The sequence below is a fragment of the Panthera onca genome, chromosome C1, assembly GCF_046562875.1.
Source record: "Panthera onca isolate mPanOnc1 chromosome C1, mPanOnc1 haplotype 2, whole genome shotgun sequence".
In the NCBI taxonomy this organism is placed as follows: Eukaryota; Metazoa; Chordata; class Mammalia; order Carnivora; family Felidae; genus Panthera; species Panthera onca.
In genome coordinates, this window is record NC_138346.1 from 110089161 (window position 1) to 110113699 (window position 24539).

At 46.7% G+C, this 24539-nt stretch overlaps 1 protein-coding gene across 2 annotated transcripts; it reads right to left on the reverse strand.

Moving 5' to 3' along the window:
• Positions 1–381: 381 nt before the first annotated feature.
• On the reverse strand, positions 382–24278 carry CYP27C1 (cytochrome P450 family 27 subfamily C member 1). Of its 2 annotated transcripts, none has more exons than XM_060624858.3 (9): positions 22710–24278; positions 15971–16161; positions 14594–14793; positions 12755–12964; positions 11548–11711; positions 7298–7464; positions 6036–6114; positions 5389–5592; positions 382–1992 (listed from the first exon to the last, which is right to left on the reverse strand). In XM_060624858.3, exons 1-9 carry the CDS (start codon positions 23118–23120, stop codon positions 1876–1878), a joined length of 1743 nt encoding a protein of 580 aa, XP_060480841.1. In that variant the 5' UTR covers positions 23121–24278; the 3' UTR covers positions 382–1875. The 2 variants fall into 2 exon arrangements, with proteins under 2 accessions (XP_060480841.1, XP_060480842.1); XM_060624859.2 differs by having other exon boundaries at positions 386–1992; positions 15971–16088; positions 22710–22815.
• Positions 24279–24539: the final 261 nt, after the last annotated feature.

Below are 24539 nucleotides of genomic sequence, written 5' to 3' on the forward strand. Positions count from 1 at the left end.
GCAACCACCGGTTTGTTCTCTGTATTTCTAGGTCCAATTGTGCTTTTGGTCTGTTTATTCATTTGGGTTCTGTTTTTAGATTCCACTTATGAGTGAAACCATATGGTAACTGTCTTGGAGTTTGAACCTGTTCCTCTGTGTTTCCTATGAGCTGGTAGTAAACCTACAGGCTTCCCCAGTACAATTTCCATTTCTTTGGTAAGAACGCTTGATAGTCCCTGCCATCTGCTTCCTGTTGCATCACCTCAGGAGGCTCCTAAGGTCGGTCTGTCCCTCTGTTCATGAGACGGAGAGCTGAGCAGCGGTTACCCACCTGACCTGCACTCCAGCTCTTCAGCATGTGCCGATTGCCAGGCAGGGCCAGAGTTCACGGGGCGGGGGGCGGGGGAAGAGGGGAAGGGGGGGTGCCTTGTAGAATAAGAGGTCCCTTCAGGTTGCTTAGTCTCAATTCTTTTTAATTTCAGTCACAAACAGAATAGAATCATAGCTGGTTTATAAAAGCTTACATACCTCAAAGTAATCCAACATTTTGTCAGTTATTAGGACATCATTTCATATTTAACTGTACATATTTTTACAGCTCTCATACTACAGTTATTCTGTCTTCTCACACAGACTTAATATTGTTACATACTTTAACAAAAACAGTATGTGAAATGAATATGATTCCTACTTTACTGGAGGGTTATTTTGCAGCCCTACTAACTAAAGGCAGGGGAGACGTACGGTATGTATTCGTAGGGAAGTGATTTGGGGGGAAGCGTTATGGGCAAAGATTTATGGGATTGAGAACAAGCAGTTTCAAGCACGACCATGCAGAGAGAATGTTATCAAATGGTGTTTTTTCTTATTAGCGACCAGCAAGTAGCAGGAGAGGCAGCAGAACTTGGCACGAGCGAACAGTGCCGAGGCCCAAGGCATCCACTTGGAGCCTTACATAAGCACCAGCCGCTGGATCACGTTTCCAGTCCAGATCTTTAAACTAACACCATGAAGATAAAAATATTATTTTATCTACAGCAGGTCCATTTACATGTTTATTTTTCCTCGCAATAAAAATGTACTAAAGTTACGCTGTTTTCCACGATGCTTCTGTAATTCATTTTTCTCAGCTGAGACCATGACATTCCACCCTGTCAGGTTTTCTTTCTTATACATCTGCTCAGTGTTTACACTCGGTTAGAAAACCCAATTATTCTTGGTTTCACCAGGAGTTCTCTATTTTATTGATTATTTCTTTTAAACAAAAACTGACATTCAACTTCTTTAGGAGCCGTCACTGGAAAAGGAAGCACTAGTTTGGAGAGAAAAGTAAGAATATGGTTCTTTTAACTTTGAGCCCTGCTCAGGATAAAATGTTGACTCTGGCGCTTTCTTCCCATAAGTTCAATTCATTGTTCTTTCAATTGTTCATTCAATTGTCAATTCAATTGTTCCCATAATTGTGGTCTTACAGAGACACGTTTCCTCGTCACATTAGAAACAATAAGTTGAGCTCGCCTCCTGACAGGGTCCTGGTGCAGCATTACAGAACATATATTCAAGCACTGAATTTATAAGCAAGCCAACATTTCCTTGCATAAATGCATAGGAGACTACGCCTAACTGAGTATCAAGTAAGACCACATAGGAGACGTGAGAATTCAGTGCCACTGGTTTTTAAACAGCCAGTTCCCCAAAAAAGGCAGCTCTGGTTTGCAAAAGCCAAACAATCTTTTCACATTACTTTGCCTAAAGATTTATGAGTCTTGCAAAACACGGAGGGAGGCCAGCTTATCCCCAAGACAGCCTCTGAAAGTGACGGTTTCCTTCCTCCACCATCATCAGTTGACACTGGCTTGTGGCAGGCAGCTGGTTGGGTCTAAAAATCCAGGATCACTTTCTGTTAACAAAACGCACGTGGATGGGCCCCCCTGGCGTCAGAAGCCCGTGGGTTTTGGCAGGAACTGCTTTAGTCCAAGAAGATGTCTTGATCTCAAAATGCTGAAGCAACTAAGAAGAGAAAGAGAGAAGGGGGATTCAAAATTGGGATAGTACAGGACTCGCAGTGCTCCCAATGAGGGCCCCTCACCTGCCCGCCATGGCCGCGGACTGCAGGGAGCCCAGGAAGTAGGCAGGACGCCAATCCCTGTCAGGACGGTGCAAGGGAGATGCCGTGCTTCTGAAAGCAGCACCAGGTCCTGCACAGGAGCCTGGTCTATCCACTGAGCAACCGTGAAGCTCGCATGACAAAGGTACGTAGACACGATGTTCAAATGACTTAGGCTTTCTCAGCCATTTCAAAGCTCCAACTCCTCTGCTTCCTCTTTAGATGGAGGGAAAGAACAAATCAAAGGAGCAAGGAAGACAGAGAGATAAAGTGAAATCCCAGGTTTCCCTCCGGCTGCGGATCTGAGGTGATACAGACCCAGGGGAGCACACCGCCGGGGGGTGGGGGCAGGTGAATCATTCCAACAGGCTTCAGTGATAAATGTCCTTAATTTCTCCTTAATTTAAATATTCTTGATCTGGGGGCGCCTGGGTGGCTCAGTCAGTTAAGCCTCTGACTTCGGCTCAGATCATGATCTCACGGTTCATGAGTTCAAGCCCCATGTCGGGCTCCGTGCTGACAGCTCAGAGCCTGGAGCCTGCACAGTCTGTCTCTCTCTCTCTCTCAAGAGTAAATAAACGCTAAAAAAATATTAAATATTCTTGATCTGTACCTTTGATCCCATTTCTCATTTCTACGGTCCAGAAGGAGAACCAGCCTTACCGCTCAGGATACAACTAGAGACAACCTCCAGAACGAGTTTTAAAGAGCACCAAAGTATGCGTCAGCCTAAAGCAATAACCTCCCCAACCAAGCGGCCGTGGCCTGACGTTCCAGGCCACCAGTGGGCTCAGGAACACAGCAACTTGCTCTAAATACCTGTGTCAGAACACACATGGGCGCCTGTGTGGCTCAGAAGGTTAAGCATCTGACTTCGGCTCAGGTCACAATCTCATGGTTCGTGAGTTCAAGCCCTGCATTGGGCTCTGTGCTGACAGTGTGGAGCCTGCTTGGGATTCTCTGTCTCTCCCTCTCTCTCTGCCTCTCCTGTGCTCACTCTCTCCCTCCCTTTCTTTCTCAAAATAAATAAATAAATAAATAAACTTTAAAAAAATCGACAACTCCATTTTTTGCTGTCTCCTCCACATTGCTAGCACAGTTTACGTGTGCCTTCTCTCTCTCTCTTTTTTCCCTGACAATTACAAATAGCGATGTTCCCTTTCTGTATTTGCACAAGTAGAAATGAGAACTCTGATGGGGCACCTGGGGGGCTCAGTTGGTTAGGCGTCCAACTTCGGCTCAGGTCATGATCTCACAGTCCGTGAGTTCGAGCTCCGTGTCAGGCAGGCTCCGTGCTAACATCTCAGAGCCTGGAGCCTGCTTCGGATTCTGTGCCTCCCTCTCTCTCTGCCACTACCCCGCTTGCACTATGTCTCTCTCTTGCAAAAAAAAAAAAAAAAAATGCAGCAGATCCATTTGTATGTTAATAGCACCAAACAAAACCCCATCACTGCCACCAAACACCCTGTTTCTGAACCTCTGCCAACAGGAGCATCGGGCAAGGCTGGCCTCTCTTGCTCTTGCGGCCTCTGGTCCTTCGGGCAGCCAGAGCAGGGGAAGCAGTGAGCTCCACGCCTGCCTGAATGACCCTTGGTAGGAAATGGCCTCAGCCTGTCCAGGACGTGGCCACACAATGTACAGCAGAGTTTTATGGAGCCTAAGACCTTCCTGAAAAGCCGAAGGCAGACACTCAGAGCAGAGCAGAGACAACAGCAGCTCCCGGCCCGTCGGCACAGACCGTGTATGGACACTGCTTAGTCCCCACACAACCAAGAAGTAGGCATTTGGCCCATTTTGTGAATAAGGAAATGGGCTCGGCGTGGCTGAGAAGGCTGCCCAGAGTGTCAGAAACAGAAAACAGCTGAGCTGGGCCCTACTCCCCCTGGAATCAACACCTCACTGAGCTGCCTCTCACCTCCGACACAACTGGATGGGCCAGCGTCCCACGGTCCCCAGGACGGCTGCTCTGGTGACACCCCTGAACCTTGCCAGCAGCCAACACATCCCGACAGAGGTGGGAATGGCCCTTTACACACACCGGCCACCAAGCTTCCCTGACCTGAGCCACCCAGCTCCAGAGAGGTGCCTTCCCCCCACACTTCCCTGTACGTCCTCTCCCGCTGGGCAGTAGCCCCTCAACTTCTCCAGCTCTCAGAGCGCCCCAAGCACCCACCATCCAGAATCCCTCTCCACCCCTCCCAGGCTGACCAGGCTTCCATGGTGCCTTACGCCCTCTCTCTCACTGTCATCAAGGTCCCAACCCCTCAGTGCTCTGCTCTAAACTCTGTGAGGCTTCAGGAAAGCCCCTCTATGATATGGGGGGGCAGAGGATGCAGGAAGGAGTCAAGACGCCTGGGTCGTGCCATGCACCTGTCATTCTGTGACTGTGGCAAGTGGCTCCAACTCTCTGAGCCTCAGTTTCATCATCAGTAAAATGGGGAGCTTGGGTCATGAGGTAATCTCCGTGTTCTTCCAATGCAACATCAATGACAATAGCTCCCAAAACTTGGGCCAAGGCCTTCCATGGCTAAGCTAGGTTCATCACAGTCTTCCTAAATTTGCAAGAAAACCTAATTAAACCTAGGTTTAATTTGCTCTATCAAAGTCTTTTCTTTTGTGAAATTTCCTTCAGACATTACTTAGTATAGTATAGGCCAAAAAGCATCTATTTTAGTATTAAGAGATTAAATGTAAGGTATTCTCCAACAAGAACAAAGCCTTCCTGATGTTTTGCAGCCTAAACAAGTGTGAGAACCACTGCGCTGTGTGAGTGGCTGGTTCACACATCTCTTGGAGTGCAGCCCAGTGGTCACTGGAGTCCGAATCGCCCAGCGGACCCACCCCAGACCCACCAAATTACTCTCTCTGCAGTGGGGTCCTGGAACCTACATTTTAAGGAGCCCCCTAGTGCCTTTTCTCTCCATAACGTTTGAGGACCACTGATTTAACACCTTCCCATTCACATGTGCCCAGAGCTCCTAGTGTGACAAGAGTTGAGCTCTCGGGCCCCTATACACCCTACAACACCCACATGTACACACCCCGGTCCTTCAGGCCTCCAAGGGCCTGAACTGCTGCCCTACAAGTCCAAGGAGGCAAGAGGCTCAGCAGGTGGTCAGGGGACTAAGGAAGGTGGCTACTGTGGGGGGTGGCATTTTAAAATATAAAAGGGACTTAACATGAAGCTCTTGCTTTTGAGTTTTCCAAATCACATCTCCTCTCCCACCCAAGCCTTGGTCCGGCAGAGCCCCGTAAACCAGGCCAAGGTAGAAGGCCAACGTCCGGACCCACGCACCTACCTGGATCACGACGAGGTGGATCTCCAGTTCTGCAATTCTCCGCCCGATGCAGCTCCGAACCCCGAACCCAAAGGGGATGGACCCAAAGTTGTCCACTCGGTCCAGGCTTCCTTTCCGCAGCCAGCGCTCCGGCCGGAACTCCTTGGCCCGAGGGAAGTTCTCATCCTCGTAGGAAGTGGCATAGTGGCAGAGGGCCAGCTGGGTCTGAGGACACCATTTGCAACCGAAAAGGAATAAAGAGCAGGATGGCGTGAAGGCAGAGCAGAGGCAAGAGCCCCGGGTGGACAGTCCCTCCAGAGGCACTTCTGGCCAGGAGGAGCCACGAAGGACCCCCAGGATGGCAATCCTCCCTCAGGAGCTGAGCAGGAGATTCAGGTCCTTCAAACCCCCCCAACCCTCCAACCCCCACAACTGCTGTGTCCACAGGCCTCTCAGGGAGGGAGGGAGAAGCCTGCGAGCTACAAAAATCTCTGGCTTTGCTTCTGCTCCTTGCTTCCGAAGCCCCGTCTTCATCGTGCAATACGTGCAGAAGGAAAGGAACCTACTGATATTTGCTCGGGCGCAAGGGCTTCCTCAACATACCAGCACATTTCCCATTCAGCCACACGGCAGAGCCCAAGTGCCCACACGCTGGCAGCCAAACTTACGCCTTTGGGAATCAGGTACCCGCCAACAACCAGGTCTTCCTGGGTGACTCGGCCATTCCCTGGAAGCACTGGAAACAGCCTGGAAAAGAACCAGTGGAAGCAGGAATGGAACAGCCACTTTTAAAATATTGTACTAAATTTTCGAAAAGTCTGGCTATTTTGCCATTTTCGTTTTCTACAACGTAACACATGGTCCGGTTTCAACTAAGAAATCTTGCAAGGACCTTTGTGGCTCCTTAGCTGTGGCCAGCGAGTATTCTGAGGGATGCAAAGGAAAGTCCCACAGTCAAAAATGTGCACAAAACACAAAGCAGAGCCTTGAACGTACTACTGTGTTCCTAGGAGGGAGAGTGTGGAAGAAATTCTGAAACTTACATGCACCCAGGACCCCTTTATCAAGGAATAGTCCACAGGACTTGGGGGTCTAGGAAACACATTTTGAGAAATGCACATCCGTGTTTGGATTGTCTTAGAGAGGCAATCCGGAGAAAACTCTGAGTAAAACTTTAATTGACAAATACCAGTAAACATACAGCTAGTTATTTTTCTCCGCCCCAAGGTTAAACAACATGCTGTAGACTGAGAATCCAATTATTGTAGTGGGTACTATATAAATAACTTCTGCTCTTTGTCAAGGCATTTCCTCCACAGAGGAACGCTGTGTTCAGGATCCTTGAACCTCAAAGGAGGAAGAAGGTTCACTGGCCACCTAATCCCACCACCTCCCACCCAAGTCCACCCATGGCCACCCAGAGCCCTCACATCCCGGCTTTTCCGAGTGTCGATGAAGCCCTGTCAGGGACTAAATGAGCCTCGCTGTTTGGTGTCTCCAGTCCAACTAGCATATCCACACGAGAACCACAGTCTTTTGTAAGCAGGCCTGATAATTAGCCAAACAGCCCAAAAATATTTTCCTGATAAATCAGTCTTGTTCTGGTTTACCCTCAGAGGAACAGACACCTAGGAGTACTGATCCAGGAGCACCCTGGGGAGCGTGATGAATCAAATCACTAAAGCAGAGGGCTCCAAAGGGCTTTATGAAGAAAAATTAATATTTCAAACTGTAAAACAGAATAGCCTTTCTACTATTCTGACAAGGGCAGAGAGGGAACAAAGATAGCCATAAGTAACTCCTTCCTCAACATTTCGGCCACTGAAGGACGTTGGCACATTTGTTTTGGACCCGGTTTTTAGTCAAAAGCATGAGTCGTTACAATAAAAAATCAGAGACTTAAAAGGCACAGTTTTGGCAAGGCTTTTACCTCAAGGTTTCCTTCAGCAGAGCTCTGACCAATGGGACTTTGGGGACATCAGCTGCCGTTGGGACATGTCTTTCCCCCAAATTCTTAACTATCTCCCGATACACGGTCTGCTGCACTTCTGGGTGCCTCGCAAGGAGATACACTGCCCAGGATAATGTGAACGATGTCTAATAAAGAAACCGGCAGACATAGGCACAGGAGTGAGCAACACCAAAGATTTAAGCAGCAGGCAACATCAGGCATGAAATCATGTGAACATAAGCATATGTGAAAAGTCACATTCGTAAAACTCCATCGGAGTATGTTAGGTCTTACCAAAACAAAGGTGAGTTTCCTAATTCACTCCAGAAAAAAAAAAGTACTTTGGAAAGTCACATCAGTTGTGTGATTCAATTGCTCTTTCGATAAAAGGCCAAAGGAAAAATTATGTTAGAACTTCTTTGGATCACTTAAAAGCAATCTGGCTCCTCTTCAGTGGAGTCTGAGAGGACTTGGGGATGCTGGTCAAGTCTCGAAGTTGTGCCTGGAACTTCCTGGGACCTTCTTTGCAAGGGTCATCTGGCTTTTGCTAGAAAGGGCCTGAGACTGCCCATCAGCCTGGGGAACTTGTTCAACCTTCTGGCATTCCATAGACCACAATGGCTGGGCGAGGCCTGCTCTGGCTGCCTCATCTGTGGCGGGATTACTCATTAGCTCTTGTTTCCATGCACTTATCAAGTAAAGCAACTTATAAGGATTTAATAACTCATTTATGCAAAACAGTGTCTTTTTTTTTTTTTAAGTAGGCGTTCACACCCAGCACGGAGCCCAACTCAGCTTGAACTCTCGACCTTGAGATCAAGACCTGAGCTGAAATCAAGAGTCAGACACTTAACCAACTGAGCCACCCAGGCACCCCAAGCAGTGTCATTTTTTATACCACTCAGACTGAAGAATTACATTTCTGGTTATTGAGAATAATTCTATTTTATCCTCCAAGACTTTCACCACATTTTCACTATTATCTATGTGACTGTGTTTCATTCTCTTATAAGCAAGGAAATTCCACGGTATAAATGCCCTTTCTTTTGCCTAAAAAAAATTTAAAGTAAGTCGGCCATACTGATATCATTTCCCTGTAATAAATATTATATGTGTTTAGAGGGCAAGCTCTTCTGTAATATATATAATGTACAAGTTCTTCTTTATAAATGGTAAGGGAATCACTTAGAAATGTCTATTAAAATTACATTTATGTGGAAAAACCAAATGCGATATATCCAGACAATGGAATATGACAGGCATATCTTGGAGACATTGAGTGTTGGGCTCTAGACCGCCATAATAAAATGAATATCACAACAAAGCAAGTCAAATGAATTTTTTGGTTTCCTGGTGCATGTAAAAGTTATATTTACACTATACTGTAATCAATTAAGCATGAAATAGCATTATGTCTTTAAAAAAACCCAATGTACATACCTTAAAAAGTACTTCATTGCTAATGGGTAAGGGGCAGTAAGGAATATACTCCTGAAATCATTGTTGCACTATAAGCTAACTAACTTGGATGTAAACTTAAAAAAATAAGTTAAAAAAATAATAATTATTAAAAAAAAGAAAATTAAAAAAAGAAAAAAAATACTTTATTGCTAAAAAATGCTAACCATCACCTGAGCTTTCAGCAAGTCGTAATCACTGATCACAGACCAGTGATTTTTTATTATATATATTTATATATTGTATGTTACAACAAATATAATATGTATTATGTTATAACAAATATAACAATAATGAAAAAGTTAGAAATGTTGCAAGATTTGTCAAAATATGACACAGAGACACAAAGTGAGCAGGTGCTGTTGGAAAAATGGCCCCACCAGACTTGCTCAACGCAGGGTGGCCACAAACTTCTATTAGTAAACACACAAACAAACAAACAAAAACATTATCTGCGAAGCACAATAAAGCAAGGGATGTCTGTCCTTGGTAATAAAAAAGAATAAACTGCTTTGAAGTCATTTTGCTGAGTGAAGGAAGCTGGGTGCAAAATACACACTGTATGTATGATTCTATTTCTATAAATTTCTAGAAAAGTGCGAACTGATGCTCAGTGTCAGAGAGCAGATTGGCGGTTGCCTGGGGCAGGGGTGTGGGGAGAGATGGACTGAAATAAGAGTGAGGAAACTGCAGGGGTGGTAGGAATGTTCAGGATCTTGATTGTGGTGGTGGTTTCATGAATGACTGCATTGTGCTTTATCCTGTATCTGCCAGCAATTTGTATCAAATTGTACCGTTTCGGTGGATGCAGTTTCTGGTGCATATATTACACTGTAATAAAGGGTTTGTTCGTTTGTTTTTAAATGTTTATTTTTGAGAGAGAGAGCACAAGTTGGAGAGGGGCAGGGAGGGAGGGAAACACAGAATCTGAAGTAGGCTCCAGGCTCCAAGCTGTCAGCACAGAGCCTGAACGGGGCTCGAATTCACAAACCGTGAGATCATGACCTGAGTCGAAGTCGGATGTTCAACCGACTGAGCCACCCAGGTGCCCCTAAAGGTTTTGTAAAGTAATAAGTTAGGAAATGAATATGAAGTTGTGAGACCGTCCCTTCCTTTCTGTGCTCCACCTCATGTGATGCTCTTAGCTACCACCAGGTGGCAGGAGGCACAATGCACCCAAATCTGCTTAGAGGCAAGGCCATCCACTCACTCATGGTTTCCGCATTCAAAGAAACCCACACCACCCATCACATTCCCACAGCTGATTAGAGTTTTCATTGATCGCCTTGATTTCATTGGTTAGTTAGTATTTGATTGAAATTGTTTTTGTTTTATGTTGTGGAAGATCCATAAGAATAAGGAGTTTATGCTAATTTTTTTGCTTTTACATGTTTATGTCCCATTATAATAAAAATAAGTCCACTTGGAGAGGAGGGGTGCTCCCTTTAAACAGGAGGTCTGTGCCTTATTAAAGTCCAGGAAGCACTCATGTAAAGGAAAAGCTTTGAGGTGATGAGCTTACTTGTTTAATTTTGAAGGTCTTTGGAAAGAGCAAGGCACCAGGCAAATCTTAATTATTTCACTCAACTTTTCTCCCACCAATTACTAAAAGTTTGGCCCTGCTTTTTCCTGTTTCACTACTTCCTTTTAGCAAATTTAAAAATGTCTCTGTAACTATACCCACATGTGTATCATTTTCCATACATGAATAATGGTATCCTATTATACATTATTATAATGATTTTGGAGAAAACATGGTTCCCACTCCCAGCCAGTAACCCATGTTAACAATCCAGTGTGCACCCTCCGTACCTCCTCCACATGCACACAGACGGGCCAGTGCCAGGCCACCGTTTGCTTTACCAACATGAGCACAGCACACACACTTTTCTGCACCTTCATTTGTCACTTAACAGGAGGGTATAGAATTCCCACCCAGTCACTTGGCAGTGCTGTTTCACTCTGACGGCCACCCTTCCTTGGTCACAGTACATTATGCATCTGCCACAATAAATCTATTCATTAGGATTTTAAGACTGATACGCACACATGTTCATAAGTCAAACTGTTCATTAAACTTCTCTTTCTCTTTTTAAATTTTAGAGAGAGAAAGCGCACGTGTGCAAATAAGGGAGAGGGGCAGGCGGAGGCGGGGGGAGGGAGAGAGAGAGAGAGAGAGAGAGAGAGAGAGAGAGAGAGAGAGTATCTCAAGCAGGCTCCACACTCAGCACGGAGCTGGACATGGGGATCGTTCCCATAAGCCTGGGATCATGACCTGAGCCTAAATCAAGAGTCAGATGCTCAATCGACTGAGCCACCCAGGCGCTCCTACACTTTTCCTTCTTTCTGCCCTCTTTAGTAAGTTTTGGTTTAAAAGTTACATGGCTTTATGAGATGAACCGTGGAGCTCTCCATGACCTTCAATACTTTAAATGATAAACAATAAGGTTTTTAATGTCTGTCCCTTCTTCATTTCTGATATCATGACGGAATGGTTCAATGTTTGCAAATCAGGAATGATTTTTCAGGCATTAAAACATAATTGTTACTTTGCGTGCGTGATAAGTGAATGGGGATTACCTTTTTTGCAGAATTACGGTTTTACGTTTGAAATACATATATATTATTTAAACGTTAGAGTTTTCTCCTGGAGCCTTTCAGCAGTGAGGCAGGCGTCCAGCTGGTACAAACGCGTATGAGATTACTGGGAAAGGCCACCGGCTTTCACCACGCTCTGCTAATGGAGAAGACAGAAAAGCCAAGCCGCTCACCGTGTCGACGCCCGCCAGCAGCATCTCGGTCATGTTGGCGTAGATCTCCTCCAGTGTCAGCTCCTGACTGAGGAAAAGGCAAGAGAGCAGCCCGCCCCTCACTGTCTCCCCTCGGTCCATGTGGCACTGTATGTCCCTCAGCTTATTGTCCACGTGGATCTGGCCTGTTTGAAAAGAGTATTCCTCTTGAAAGACATTCTGGTTGAGAACAATCTCTTCGTCCTCCCGATAACTTAATCTGTGGCAGGTTCCAAAGCTAATTTACCATCAATCTGGGAACCTCATCAGTGGGCCTGTCTGTATAAATGAATGAAAAATTAAAGACAAGCTAAGCATCTTTTTTTTTCCTCTGAAAATAATCTAGAAGATATTTGCAAATGTTCGCTTTATTCATCAAATAGCCAAAAAAGGTTTGGAGTAACAAGAATACAGATCCTTCCCCCCCACTCTTTTTTTATCCCACCATGTTTCCAGAAGGGGCAATGGATTGAATATAAAGGCCATGTTACCATAAAAAAGATAGTGGCATAGTAAGTCCATCAGGACACATATATTCAAATGAACGTTGGCCTCTTTGAAAGGCACCGTAGGATACTTCTTTCAAAGTTAGTATTGTTCTAGAAACACTGTTCTAATAAACATTTTGGAAATCTTTTGTTTTGGGAAATTCTTTTCTTTTTTTTATGTATTTAAATTCAAGTTAGTCAACATATAGTATAGGAAACTTTTTTAGTGAAATTTTGGGACATGTAGGAAAATGGATCTTGCTTTGTTGAGTTGAAACAAAGTATTGTTTCTTAGTTTGTTTCACCCAGTAAGAAAACAGGAATTTGTCTCTTCCAAACAGCTGCAAAGAAGAATGTTCAAATGAGTGTGCCCAGGCCCACTCATTTTCAGCAATGACAGAATTACTGGACTAAAGACATCGTCTCCCTTAGGCAACATTTACTTGCCTATATCACTGCTAGCAAGTTTGCCAAAGTGAGAAGAATCTAAAAATGAGAAATCGGTCAGGTTGCTTGTAGTAGCCACCCACACGCTTTTTTTCATCCAAGAAATCTGTCCAAATAAGCGGTCCAAATAACAACATGTGTCAGCTCATCCCCCACGGAGCTCCCCTCTGTCTGCACAAGCGTTAGATACACCGCGAGTAAAGGCAGTCAGGTCGGCTGGCTGGACAACAGGTGCCCCTGAATTCTTCACTTACTGAATTTGAAGAGTCCGTCCCAGGACCTGCAGAATTCCCTCCAGGGTTTCGGGACGAAGGGGCGGAGCCACCGGGGGATGGCGCCCGCGTACATGGAGGTCTTGAACATGCTGAACATGAGCCCCAGCGCCTCGATGTAGTCCACGGTCAGCTGCGGAACGCTGTTTTCCAGGCAGCCCAGGCGGCTCTCATACAGGATGGTGGCCACTCCTGCCCGGGAAAGAGAATTTAAACCTGCTTCTAGGTTACTTGCAGTATCAACAGGCCATATCTAGCCACAAAAGTCACTTTCAAAAGCGATGGAGCTGCCCTTCGGAAGGGAGGCTCTGTTCCACCACCGGTCGTCTTCTCCACCACGTCCCGGGTTACAGGGCGCTGCACACTCAGTGCTGACAGCCGGCAGGTCCTTCCTTCCACCTGGCGGGGCTTCACCTCATCACACCCCCCTCCCCACGGTTTGTTCTACACCCAGGACCCAAAGCACCCAACCTTTCGGCCCCTTGCCCAGCCTTGGGGAATTGAAAGGTGGCTCCTCTGGGCCACAGAGGGGGGAGCCCCTGGCCAACAGAGCCATAGGAAGAGAGGGAACAGCCTCAATGCATCAGGATTTTCCAGTGTTTACAACTCCACCCTGTTGATTGCGTTACTAGATTTGGCAAGCATTACTAGAACTTTAAAAAGTTAACTTAAAAATTAAATTTGAAGTAAGGTAAGCATGCTTTAAAAAAAAAAAGAGAGAGAGAGAGAGAGAGAGAGAGAGAGGCAGGGCACCTGGGTGGCTCAGTCAGTTAAGCATGGACATTTGATTTCACCTCAGGTCATGATCTCAGTTTGTGAGACCAAGCCCCACTTCAGGCTCTGCATTGACAGCACGGAGCCTGCTTAGGACTCTCCTTCTGCCTCTCCGTCTCTCCCCCACCCTCTCTAGTGCACACGTGTGCACTCTCTCTCTCTCTCTCAAATAAATTTTTTTAAAAAATCTTTTAAAAAAGGAGAGGGGCGCCTGGGTGGCTCAGTTGGTTAAGCGTCCAACTTCAGCTCAGGTCACAATCTCACAGTTTGTGAGTTCGAGCCCCGCGTCAGGCTCTGTGCTGACAGCTCAGAGCCTGGAGCCTGCTTCCTATTCTGTGTCTCCCTCTCTCTGCCCCTCCCCTGCTTGTGCACTGTCTTGCTCTCTCTCTCTCTCAAAACTAAATAAATAAACAATTTTAAGTAAGTAAGTGAGTAAATAAATAAATAAATAAAGGAGAAAACTGACAGAAGTTCCTTAGGAAAAAGCAAAGTACAGAATAAAGTGGTATGCTACTGTTTTGTTTCGTTTTAGGTAAAAAGACTATTCACATGTATCCCCTTGTATGTGCATAAAATATCCCTTGAAGACACTGGTGACCTCACCAGGTCAGGAGAGAGGGAGAATGAGGGGACTTTTCAGTGAATACCTTTGAGATTTGATTTTTGATTTTAGGACATGGCAATGTCCTACCCGTCCCACACAAATTTTAAAAGCTACAATGACTGTAGTAAAGGCCCTCTGAACTTCTACTGGTTTTTACAAATTGTGCTAAAGCAAGATGTACGGTAATTTAGGAGCATGATTCTTGAGTTAAAAAGACCCGGATTTGAGACTAAGTTTCTGCCAGTAAAAATGGAGATGGTTTGTCAGTTTGCCCACGTGCAAACCAGTGGCGGTACACCGGGCTCAGTTAGCAGGTGAGGGTCACATGTGTGGGTACAGGGCTCAGCACAATGCCTGTGGGGACACAGGACATGCCCAGTGAATGAGAACTCCTATGTTTGGCACGTGTCCATTCTTCCATCTCCCTCCTGACTTCACCTCACCTTCCATTGAATATTTGAAGAAAAGGTCATTGATACTGGTCACAGTCTCTCCATCTTCGGCCTGGCTCCTGAGGATGTAGATTCTTTTAATTAAATCTGCAATAACTTGGTTGATTTCTCCTGAAAAAATGGCCACGTCTCTCGGTTTCAGAATTCTTTGTCTCAATACACGTCTCATCTTGAGCCATTGTTCACCCTCCCTAGAAGAGTAAAGTGAGTTTCAAATAATCTTACTTCCATTGACATTCTGGAAAAGAACTCAGAGAACCTCTGAGAGCTCCCCCAGCCATAAAAAAGCCAGCCAGATCTGCCGATCCTAATGGAATTAAGACACTGTGCAGGGGGAGGGGAGTAACTTCAGTCTTGCAGTTGGTCAGAGCTTTAATGGGAAGCAAACTTTAAGGGGAAAGATTGCCACTGGGAATCGTCTTTATAAAAGGAATATGATTTCCTTTGAAAAACCTTGCAATAATATTATAATAAAGAGACATGAAGCTGTTGTGATTAGCAAAAGAGAGAAAAGTTTATGTGTATGAACTGCTGAGCCCTGAACTGAGCTCCGGGGCCCACAGCGATGCAAGCCGCAGGTGATAGGGCAGAGAGCAAAGAGCTTTTCTAGCATTTGGCCACTCCCCATCTGGCGCCGGACCCACAGGGAGGAGGTGTTTGATTATTTCCCTCAGAGCAGAAGTTGAGGGATCCTGGTGACATCCAGTCACAGCTTTTATTTACCTCATTTGAGAAACCGATGGTTGTATTTCTCCCTAGTTCATGTATAAGGGCATATATACCAAAGAACCACAGATGGAATTTCTAAACCAAAAGGATTTGGACCAGGGGATCCACAGAGGCTCGTGTTCTCCTCCCTGCCTGAGACTGTGCTGATTAGCTCTTTCTTAGAGGGCACAGAGGTCTCCGTGAGGCTTGTTTACAAGTAATAATCAAAGCCTATTGTGAGTTGGGAACATCATCACATGGTGATCCACGGAGGAAGGCTCTCGGCCCTTCCCCAGGGTCTCCTAGAGTAGCTGTCTGCCTCCTCTCCTGCCCACAGAGAGGCTCTGTGAGCACCCGCTCCCCCTTGGTTGTCACTGAATGGACACCTACAGCCTCAGAGCACTGCTTAAGAAACAGCTCTCCCCCTTTACCAGGCTAGTGTGACCCAGCCTTGTCCCTGCCATCTAACTTCTTCCCAGAGGAGAAGGGACAGGGCCCTCCACACCAGTATTTAGGAAATCACACAAGGAGGCTGTTTTGACACTATTCCACTGGGAGTTCTACAATTTATTAAGGCTGGTTTTCAGAGCCCAGCATCCAGGCAGGGGTCTCCCTAGGCTCCCCACTCCCACCCATGGCCTGACCAGGCCACATACTCACGCCGAGATGAGCCCGGTGGCTCTCCCTCGTAAATGTCGGTACTCCTGCCAGGACCCCATGTTGGCTCTCTGGGGCGCAGCCCCCTCTGCCCGGAGCACCTGAGCCACCATGTCTCGGTCTGCAATAGATACTACAAACTGAGGACCAAAGTGAGACTTGAAGATTTTTCCATATTCCCGTGTGTGCTTCTGCTGCAATACCATGGAGAAACCAAAAAAGGAAAAAATGCACAGATATGATATACCTTTGACATGAACATTTCTGTGTTTTAGGGGAGCAAAAAACTGGGGCAGAGGAAAGCTCTACATTATACAGAGCTGAATCAGAGTTGTGACTTTAAATATTCCTGAGATAAACGTACTTTCACATCATTAATCATATTCACTAAGTTTTCTTATTCTTTAGAGCTATGTTTTTAACAATACTTAGCTGTGTGCAGCAACAAGAGAGAAATGTCATTATGGGTGGAGATGAGTTGCAGAGCCTTCAATGGCGTGAGCCAAAAAGACCGTGCCAACCCCCTGTTCCAGGCCCTCAGCTGCTCTGTCTCCCTACTCTGCAGAGGGAGAACCCTCTGCAGACAACCTGTAATGAACCTGTAAAAATAGCCCCCAGTGCGAAAATGAAAGAAAAGTCATCCAGATTAGAAAGAGAGAAGTAAAGCTATCTCTAATCACAGATGACATGATCTCACATACAGAAAATTCTAAAGAATTCACTAAAAAACTGTCAGAATTAATAAACAAGTTCAGCAAGCTTGCATGACATAAGATCAAAATACAAAAGTCAGTTGTATTTCCATACACTAGCAATGAACAATCCAAAAGTAAGATTATGAAAACAATTCCATTAATAATAGCATCAAAAAGAATAAATTGCTTAGAAATAAATTTGAGAAAAGAAGTGCAAAACTAACACTCTGAAAACTATAAAAGATCATTGAAAGAAATTAAAGAAGAGCTAAAAAATGGAAAGATATCCCATGTTCATGGATTAGAAGATTTAATATTATTAAGATGGCAATACTCCCCAAACTGACCCATAGATTCAACATAATCTCTATCAGAATTTCAGTTGGCTTCTTTGTAGAAATTGACAAGCTTAAAATTCATAGTGACATGCAAGGGACCCAGAATAGCAAAAATGACCTTGAAAAAAAAAAAGAGTGAAGTTTAAGGGTTTCCTGATCCCTATTACAAAACTTGCTACAAAAACAATAATCAAAACAGTGTAGTACTGACATAAGAATAAACATCTAAACCACTGGAGTAGAATTGAGAGTTCAGAAATAAACCATACAGGCTCACTTGAGTAACTCAGTTGGTTAAGCATCCGACTCTTGATTTCAGCTCAGGGTCATGATCTCATGGTTCATGGGGTTGAGCCCCACATTGGGCTTTGCACTGACAGCACAGAGCCTGTGTGGGATTCTCTCTCTCCTTCTCTCTCTGCCCCTCCTCTGCTCTCTTTCTCTCTCTCTTTCTCTCTCAAAATAAACAAATGAACTTGAAAAAAGAAAGAAAGAAACCCATACATTTGTGGTCAAATGATTTTCAACAAGGATGCCAGTGCCAAGACAATTAAACAGGTAAATAGGAAAAGAATAGTTTCTTCAACAAATGGTACTGGGACAACTGGATATCTATAGGCAAAGAATGAATTTATATCCTTCTCTCATGCCAAACATAAAAATTACCTCAAAATTGTTCAAGCCCTAAATGTAAGAACCAAAACCATAAAATTCTTAGAGGAAATGATAGGGGTAAATCTTCAGGATCTTGAATTTGGCAATGGTGTCTTATGATACAACACCAAAACCACAAACAACAAAAGAAAAAACAGATGATTGGATTTCATCAAAATTTAAAAACTTTTGTGTTTCAAAGAAAGTAAAGACAACCCCCAGAATTGAAAAAATATTTGCAAAGCACATATATGATAAGGGATTTGTATGTAAAATATATAAAAAACAACTCAATAAAAAAATGAACTTATTAAAAACTGGGCAATTATTTGAATGGACATTTCTCCAAAGAAGAAATACAAATGGAGAATGAGCAGATGTAAAGAAGCTCAACATCATTAGTCATCAGGGAACTGCAAATCAAAATCACAATAAGACACCACTTCCCACCCACTAGGATGGTTATACTCAAACAGACAGGTAACAACAAGCCCTGGCAAGGATGTGGAGAAATCACAATGCTCTTACACTGCTGGTAGGAATGTACATAGTGCAGCCACTTTCAGAAACATTCCAGCAGTTCCTCAAATGATTAAATAGACAGTTACTACTTGGCCCAGCAATTCCACTCCTAGACATAAATCCAAAGAAATGAAAGCATATGTCAAAAATAAACTTATACCAAATATTCACAGCAGCATTATTCATAATTAGCAAAAAGGTGGAAACAATCCAAATGTTTCTCAACTGATGGATAAGCAAAATGTTGTATATCGTAACTGGGATATTATTTGTCCATAAAAAGAAATGAGGTACTGGTACATGCCACAACATAGATGAACCTTGAAAACAATGCTCAGTGAAAGAACCCAGACGCAAAAGACCACATATTATGATTCCAGTTATATGAAATGTCCAGAATAGGCCAGTCTATAGAGACATAAAGTAAATTAGTGGTTGCTGAAGGCTGGGGGAATGGAGAGTTGGAGAGTGATAGCTAAAAGAAACAATATGGGGTTTCTTTGTAAGGTTATGAACATGTTCTAGGATTGACTGGGGTGACTACTGCATGGTATGTAAATTATACATCTCAATAGTGCTGTTACCAAAAAACAATGAGAAATTACAATAAACGTAAATGGGTTAAACAAATAAATAAGAGAGAGAGAGAGAGAGAGAGAGAAAGTACCCTTTAGCCTGGGTCAGTGTGGCATAGCCAAGGCTGAGCATGGGGAAAATGACTAAGTCTCTCTTTGGCATCTGCCAACATTTCTTATCACCCCAACTCTTTGCCTCAGAAATGGCAGCCCAGAGGGTCTGTTGTCTTTCCATTCTTCCTTCTACTCCTTAGGTAGAAGATGTTCACTTCCTTATCAACCTGGATGACATTCTCCCACCCATAGATAAAGACACTAAGAATCAACTGGAATGTTCCTCTGGGTCTCTGAAAAGGAGCCACTGATGAGATGAGTGTTCATAGCAACTACTGGGAAATGGGTCACTTCTCAGGCGAATCTAGCTACTGAATGGGCACCATCAGCACAAGGGAGCAACTGACCAGGCGGGAGAAAGAACAAGATGCATGACCTGGATAATGTATGGCACTTTTTGCTAGTGGACTGCAGAACAGTATAGTCAGTCCTAGCACTTAGAATTTGCATAGACATTAAGAGCACAGACTCTGGAATTTGAATCTTAGCTCACAGTTTACGAGCTGAGCACCCTTGGGAAGTTAAGGTCCACCGTACTTCAGTTTCCTCACCTGCAAAACGGGCAAATAATAGAACTTGCCTCACACAGAGGACTTGGAACTGTGCCTGGCACATGAAAAGAGCTCTAGAAATGTTCATTATTAGTATTTACTTGTTATTATTACAGTTTACAAATTTCACCTGACCTCACAATAGGTTGTGAGATGGGTGAGGATGGTCAGACTTCTGCGCAGATGAAGCAACTGGAGTTCAGGGAGAATAAGTGATTAGCCAAGACTCCACAGGTGCTTGTGGAGGGCTAGCATGAGAACACAGGGCCCTCCTGTTCTGTCCCATCTGAAATGGCTGCTGGTGACATGGGTCAGGGTGTATGCTCTGCCACTAACTAGCTATGTGACCTCAGGCAAGTGACTCAGCCAACACTTTGGGCCTTTTCCACCTGTACATGAAAGACTTGATTGGGGCACCTGGGTGGCTCAGTTGGTTAAGCGGCCGACTTCGGCTCAGGTCATGATCTTGTGGTTTGTGAGTTCGAGCCCTGCGTCAGGCTCTGTGCTGACAGCTCGGAGCCTGGAGCCTGTTTCGGATTCTGTGTCTCCTTCTCTCTGACCCTCCCCCATTCATGCTCTGTCTCTCTCTGTCTCAAAAATAAATAAACCTTAAAAAAAAATGTATAAGCCTTGATAGAACTCTCTGTGATCACGAGTCGAGTACAGTAAGCTGGAGGTATGGTAACAGAATAACCCTCTTCCTCCTACAAGTGCCTCAGGAGCCTGGAGAGCAGGGCAGAGGGCTTTCCTAGAACCTTATTCAGTCTGGAACAACCTGAGCACACCTCAAGTGGGGAAACCCAAGGCCATAAAGCACTCCTGTGGGGTCCTCAGAGGAGTCACAAGGGGATTCGTGCTCTTGCAAATGAGCACTATTTGGAAATAAAGGAAAAGGGGAGCCCAGAAGGACAACCAAGCTGGAAACCCTTGGGGCCCATCTACCATGTTGCAAGAAAGCACAGATGAGTCAGTTCTATGACTGTCCTCTGACAGGTGTGTACCACCACTCATGATGGACCATGGTGAAAGGTATCATCTGAGCCTCAGGCAGGAGGGCAGGGTTTAGGGTGATGGCCAGAAGCATGGCAGATGCAGGGAAAATACCCATCTGAACTGAGACACTTTCTGGTTGTGGAGAGGTGGCCTTCTAGGTGGCTCCTCCCAGAGATGTAGGTTTTAACAGTGGTCTGCTTCTCAAAGAACCCTGGGGGGGGAGGAGCGGGGGGGGGGCGGGGAGGAACAAACAGGGGAGGGGGGTGCTTAGACTGTGAGGATAAAATCAGATAGAAGCAGAGGTAGATAGAAGTAGATAAACAAAAACAAAAAAAATCAAGCCTTATTGACTTGTCCACAGTAAATAACAAAACATTTTAAATCCCATTTTAAAAGTATCATCCTGATATCTTACAGATTCCACATGGAAAAGAAAATCATTTTTCACCTCTAAGAAGCATGTCCAGGAAAAACTGTGTAGGGGATGGAGAGAAGGGGCAGGAATTTCAGCCAAATTAAACTTGTTCCTGGGGCACCTGGGTGGCTTAGTTGGTTAAGCCTCTGACTCTTGATTTCAGCTCAGGTCATGATATCATGGTTTGTGCGATCAAGCCCTGAATCTGGCTCTGTGCTGACAGCATGGAGCCTGCTTGGAATTCTCTCTCTCCCTCTCTCTCTCTGCCCCTCCCCTGCTCTCTCTCTGTCTTTCTCTGTCTCTCAAAAATCAATAAACATTAAAAAAATTTTTTTTTAATTGCTCCGGAGTTCTACTGTTTTTTCTCCTAATGAAGTTTCTGCTTCTCCAACCCAATCAGGGCCTCTGCACCATCAGGTATGTTTATTGGTTGAGGGAATGACCTTGACCACACCCGGGGTGGGTGGTTACAAAAGGATGGAGAATAAGCTTTGAACAAAAGCAAATGGGGGGTGGAGAAGGGGGTGGGAATGGGGAAGGGGTCTTGGGAGAAGTCAGAAGGCCCAGAGCCCAGAAGTAAGTGTGCCCTGGGGTGCGAGCCCTGAAAAAATGAAGTCAAGTGGAAGAAGCAGATGCCACAGTCAGTGAGAGGAAAGGGGATCCGACGACCCTTGATGGGGAGGATCACCTTGCAATGGAAGACAGATTGCAAATTGCGGTGGGGAGAGGAAAGGCAAAACTCGGGTCAAGATGGGAAACTGCACTCTGGGCCGGTCCCAACACTCCCCCTGTAGTTGGAACGACTAGGTCCCTGCCCCAGTCCTGACAGCCTGCCCAGGTTCATTGACATTCGTGTGGTGACCCTATCATTTAAGAGGCTAAGCTACCTGTGGCCTCTGAACCTCAGGTTTTGGAGGGTGGGAGGTGCTTGTTTTCCATTTATAAAACACAACCCAAAAGGCCTAGAAACGGACGCCACATGACCTCGGTCTGTTAGACACGGTGCCCTGGAGAGCTCCGAGCTGCTCTCTGCGCTCCCGCTCCCGGGGCTGGACCGCGACCCCCTCTCCTGGGCGCGCCAAGTCCCGCTCCCGCTCGCGCCTCCGCCCGCCGGTGCCTCCTACCTGGGGACCGCTCCCCGGCACCCCTCCCCGGGCTCCCTCCCCAAAGCCCTCTCCCCCGCGCGCCCGGTCCGGGGACCTCGCCCTCTCCCTCTTTGAGGCCTCTTTCTTGGCGCCACTTGCTCGGCGTCCCTCCCCAGCATCCGCTGCCCGGTACACCCTCCTTGGGGTCCCTCCTGGGCGCCACTCCTTGGCATCCCTTTCCCCGCTGGGCCTTGTGCCTCCTCCCCAGAGCGCCCTCCCCTGCGTCCCTGTCTGAGCCCCCCTCCTGGGTGCCTCCTGCCCGGAGTCCCCTGCCCGATGCCTCCTCCCTGAGCTCCCCTCCAGGGCGCCTCCTCCTCGGCGCCCCTGCCGGGTGCCCCCACTTGAACGCCCCTCCTGGGCGCCTCCTCCCCGGCGCCCCTGCCCGGTGCCCCCCCAGTCCCCTCCTAGGCGCCTCCTCCCCGGCGCCCTTGCCCGGTGCCCCCCCCCCGTGAGACCCCTCCGAGGCGCCTCCTCCCTGGCGCCCCTGCCCGGCGTCCCCTCCCTGAGCCCCCCTCTTGGGCGCCTCCTCCCTGGCTCCCCTGCCCGGCGCCCCCTCCCTGAGCCCCGCTCCTGCCAGGCGCCCCTGCCCGGTGATCCCTCTCTGGAGTCCCTCCCGTGCGCCCCTCCTCGGCGTCCCTTTTCGGGCCTGGCCCGGTGCCCCCTCCCCGAAGTCCCTCCTGGGCGCCTCCTCCCGGGCGTCCTCCTGGGCGCCCCCCCCCCGACCCCTCCCGCTCCGCTACCTGGATCTCGTGGATGCGGCCGAAGCCGTCCTTCCAGAAGAACTCCACCAGGTTGGCGAGGGGGTGGGGGCCCGGCATAGCGGCGAGGCTCCTGGGCCCCTCTGTCCGGCCCGCGGCCCGCGGCGCCCCCCGCCGGCCAGCTCCTTTGTCCTCGGCCCGCGCCCCCGCCGACAGCCGAGCGCCCTCGGGCCGCCACCGCCGCGGGGCCCCGGCGTCCAGGAGCCCCCAGCGCCCGGGCGCCGGGCTCCCACGGGCTTTCAGGACTCGCGCCAGCAGGGCCATCGAGGCCGCCCAGGTCGGTGGGTCGACTGAAGCAACTTTTTTGTGTAGGGAGCTGCCCTTTGGGGCGGCTCCTGGCTTCGCTTTAACTGGTGCGCGCGGCGCTTCTTCGAGCTCATTCCGCCTGGGCATCAGTTTACACAGACCGGTATTAAAGACTCCCTCCCCTAAGGCTGGGGGAAAGGGGGTGGTCTGTGGTTAGACTGCCGGAGAACCAGGCGGTTAGCTTCTCTTCACATCACACTAATTCACCCCTTAAGCCTTCTTTAAAACCACAAAATTTTAAATTCAACCCTATTTCTGTCCATGGCCAAAAAAAAAAAAAAAAAAAAAGGAAAGAAAAGTCTACTGGGATTTGAAAAAAACATTTCTTCTTTAAAAATTACTATGGAGAGTATACGCAAAAAAACGAATTCACCTTTTTTTTTTCATATTTTGGAAACCGCGCTTTATGATTTCAAGCCTTGCAGTTATAATTCAACATGCAGAAATGTTCGTTTTTGCACATAGCTCGTGATACTACTGTAAAATGGCCACATGATCATTTTACCACAAGTTCCCGTGGATAATTGCGCGGTCTCCGTTTGGCCTCCAAGGGCCTCCCGGCTTTTACCCCAGCGCACCCCTTCAAGAAGTGAGGAAGTGGGGTGCCTGGACATTGGCTTGAACGTTTGGCCTGTTTCCGGTCTCTCAGCAAGACCGGTCCTGTTGCACAGGCTGGGAGAAAGGAACGCAACTCCCAGGGAAGGTGAGAAGAGAGCGCGGTTCGCCAGCAGGGGCTCAGACCCCAGGGCCTGGCTGCAGAAAGGAAGCGGCCGCCGAGGGAGGGACTTGGCGTGGGACGGACTAGGAGTGTGTCCTCAGGTTTCAGGAAGGGAGCCCAGATTCTGAATGAGCCGCTCAACCACTTACTCCGAAAACGGAGAGCATTACTTAAGACCTCATGCAGGGCGTCCTAGTGCAGCCGGAGGTGAAACAGCAGCGATAACCGAAACCGAAAACTACAAACGCCAAGTGTTGTTACCACGCAAAACATAACCCACTCTTTGACTAGTAGTTTACACCTTTAATGCTCTGTTAAATCTCCACCAGTTTTATAATTATAGTAAGTATGAAAGTGAAGCAAAGGGGCGCCTGGGTGGCTCAGTGGGTTAAGCGTCGGACTTCGGCTCAGGTCACGATCTCACGGTTTGTGGGTTCGAGCCCCGCGTTGGGCTCTGTGCTGACAGCTCGGAGCCTGGAGCCAGCTTCCGATTCTGTGTCTCCCTCTCTCTGTCTCTCTCTCTCTCTCTCTCTCTCTCTGCCCTTTCCCCAATTGTGCTCTCTCTCAAAAATAAATAAATGTAAAAAAAAAATTAAAAAAAGAAAGTGAAGCAAAGGTCAGTTATTCAACTTCTAGAATTTACTAGTAAGTACTCAGCAACTCTTATTTCTAAAGATAGGTGCAAGAGATTCAAAGAGTGAGACACTGAATCTGCCTTTGAGGGCTCTAACCCGTGAGAGGAATACAACAGGTACACAAATCCAAGCCGGATTACCATCAGTGTCCTA

What these genes read in the sequence shown, in the direction of transcription:
- CYP27C1 (XM_060624858.3), bottom strand. Translation starts at nt 23,120, where the DNA reads ATGCCCAGGCGGAATGAGCTCGAAGAAGCGCCGCGCGCACCAGTTAAA. An exon ending in GGACGGACTCTTCAAATTCA is followed by an intron (nt 11,712 to 12,754) that starts GTAAGTGAAGAA and finishes CTTTTCAAACAG; the next exon opens with GCCAGATCCACGTGGACAAT. An exon ending in TGCTGGCGGGCGTCGACACG is followed by an intron (nt 7,465 to 11,547) that starts GTGAGCGGCTTG and finishes TTTCTTTATTAG; the next exon opens with ACATCGTTCACATTATCCTG.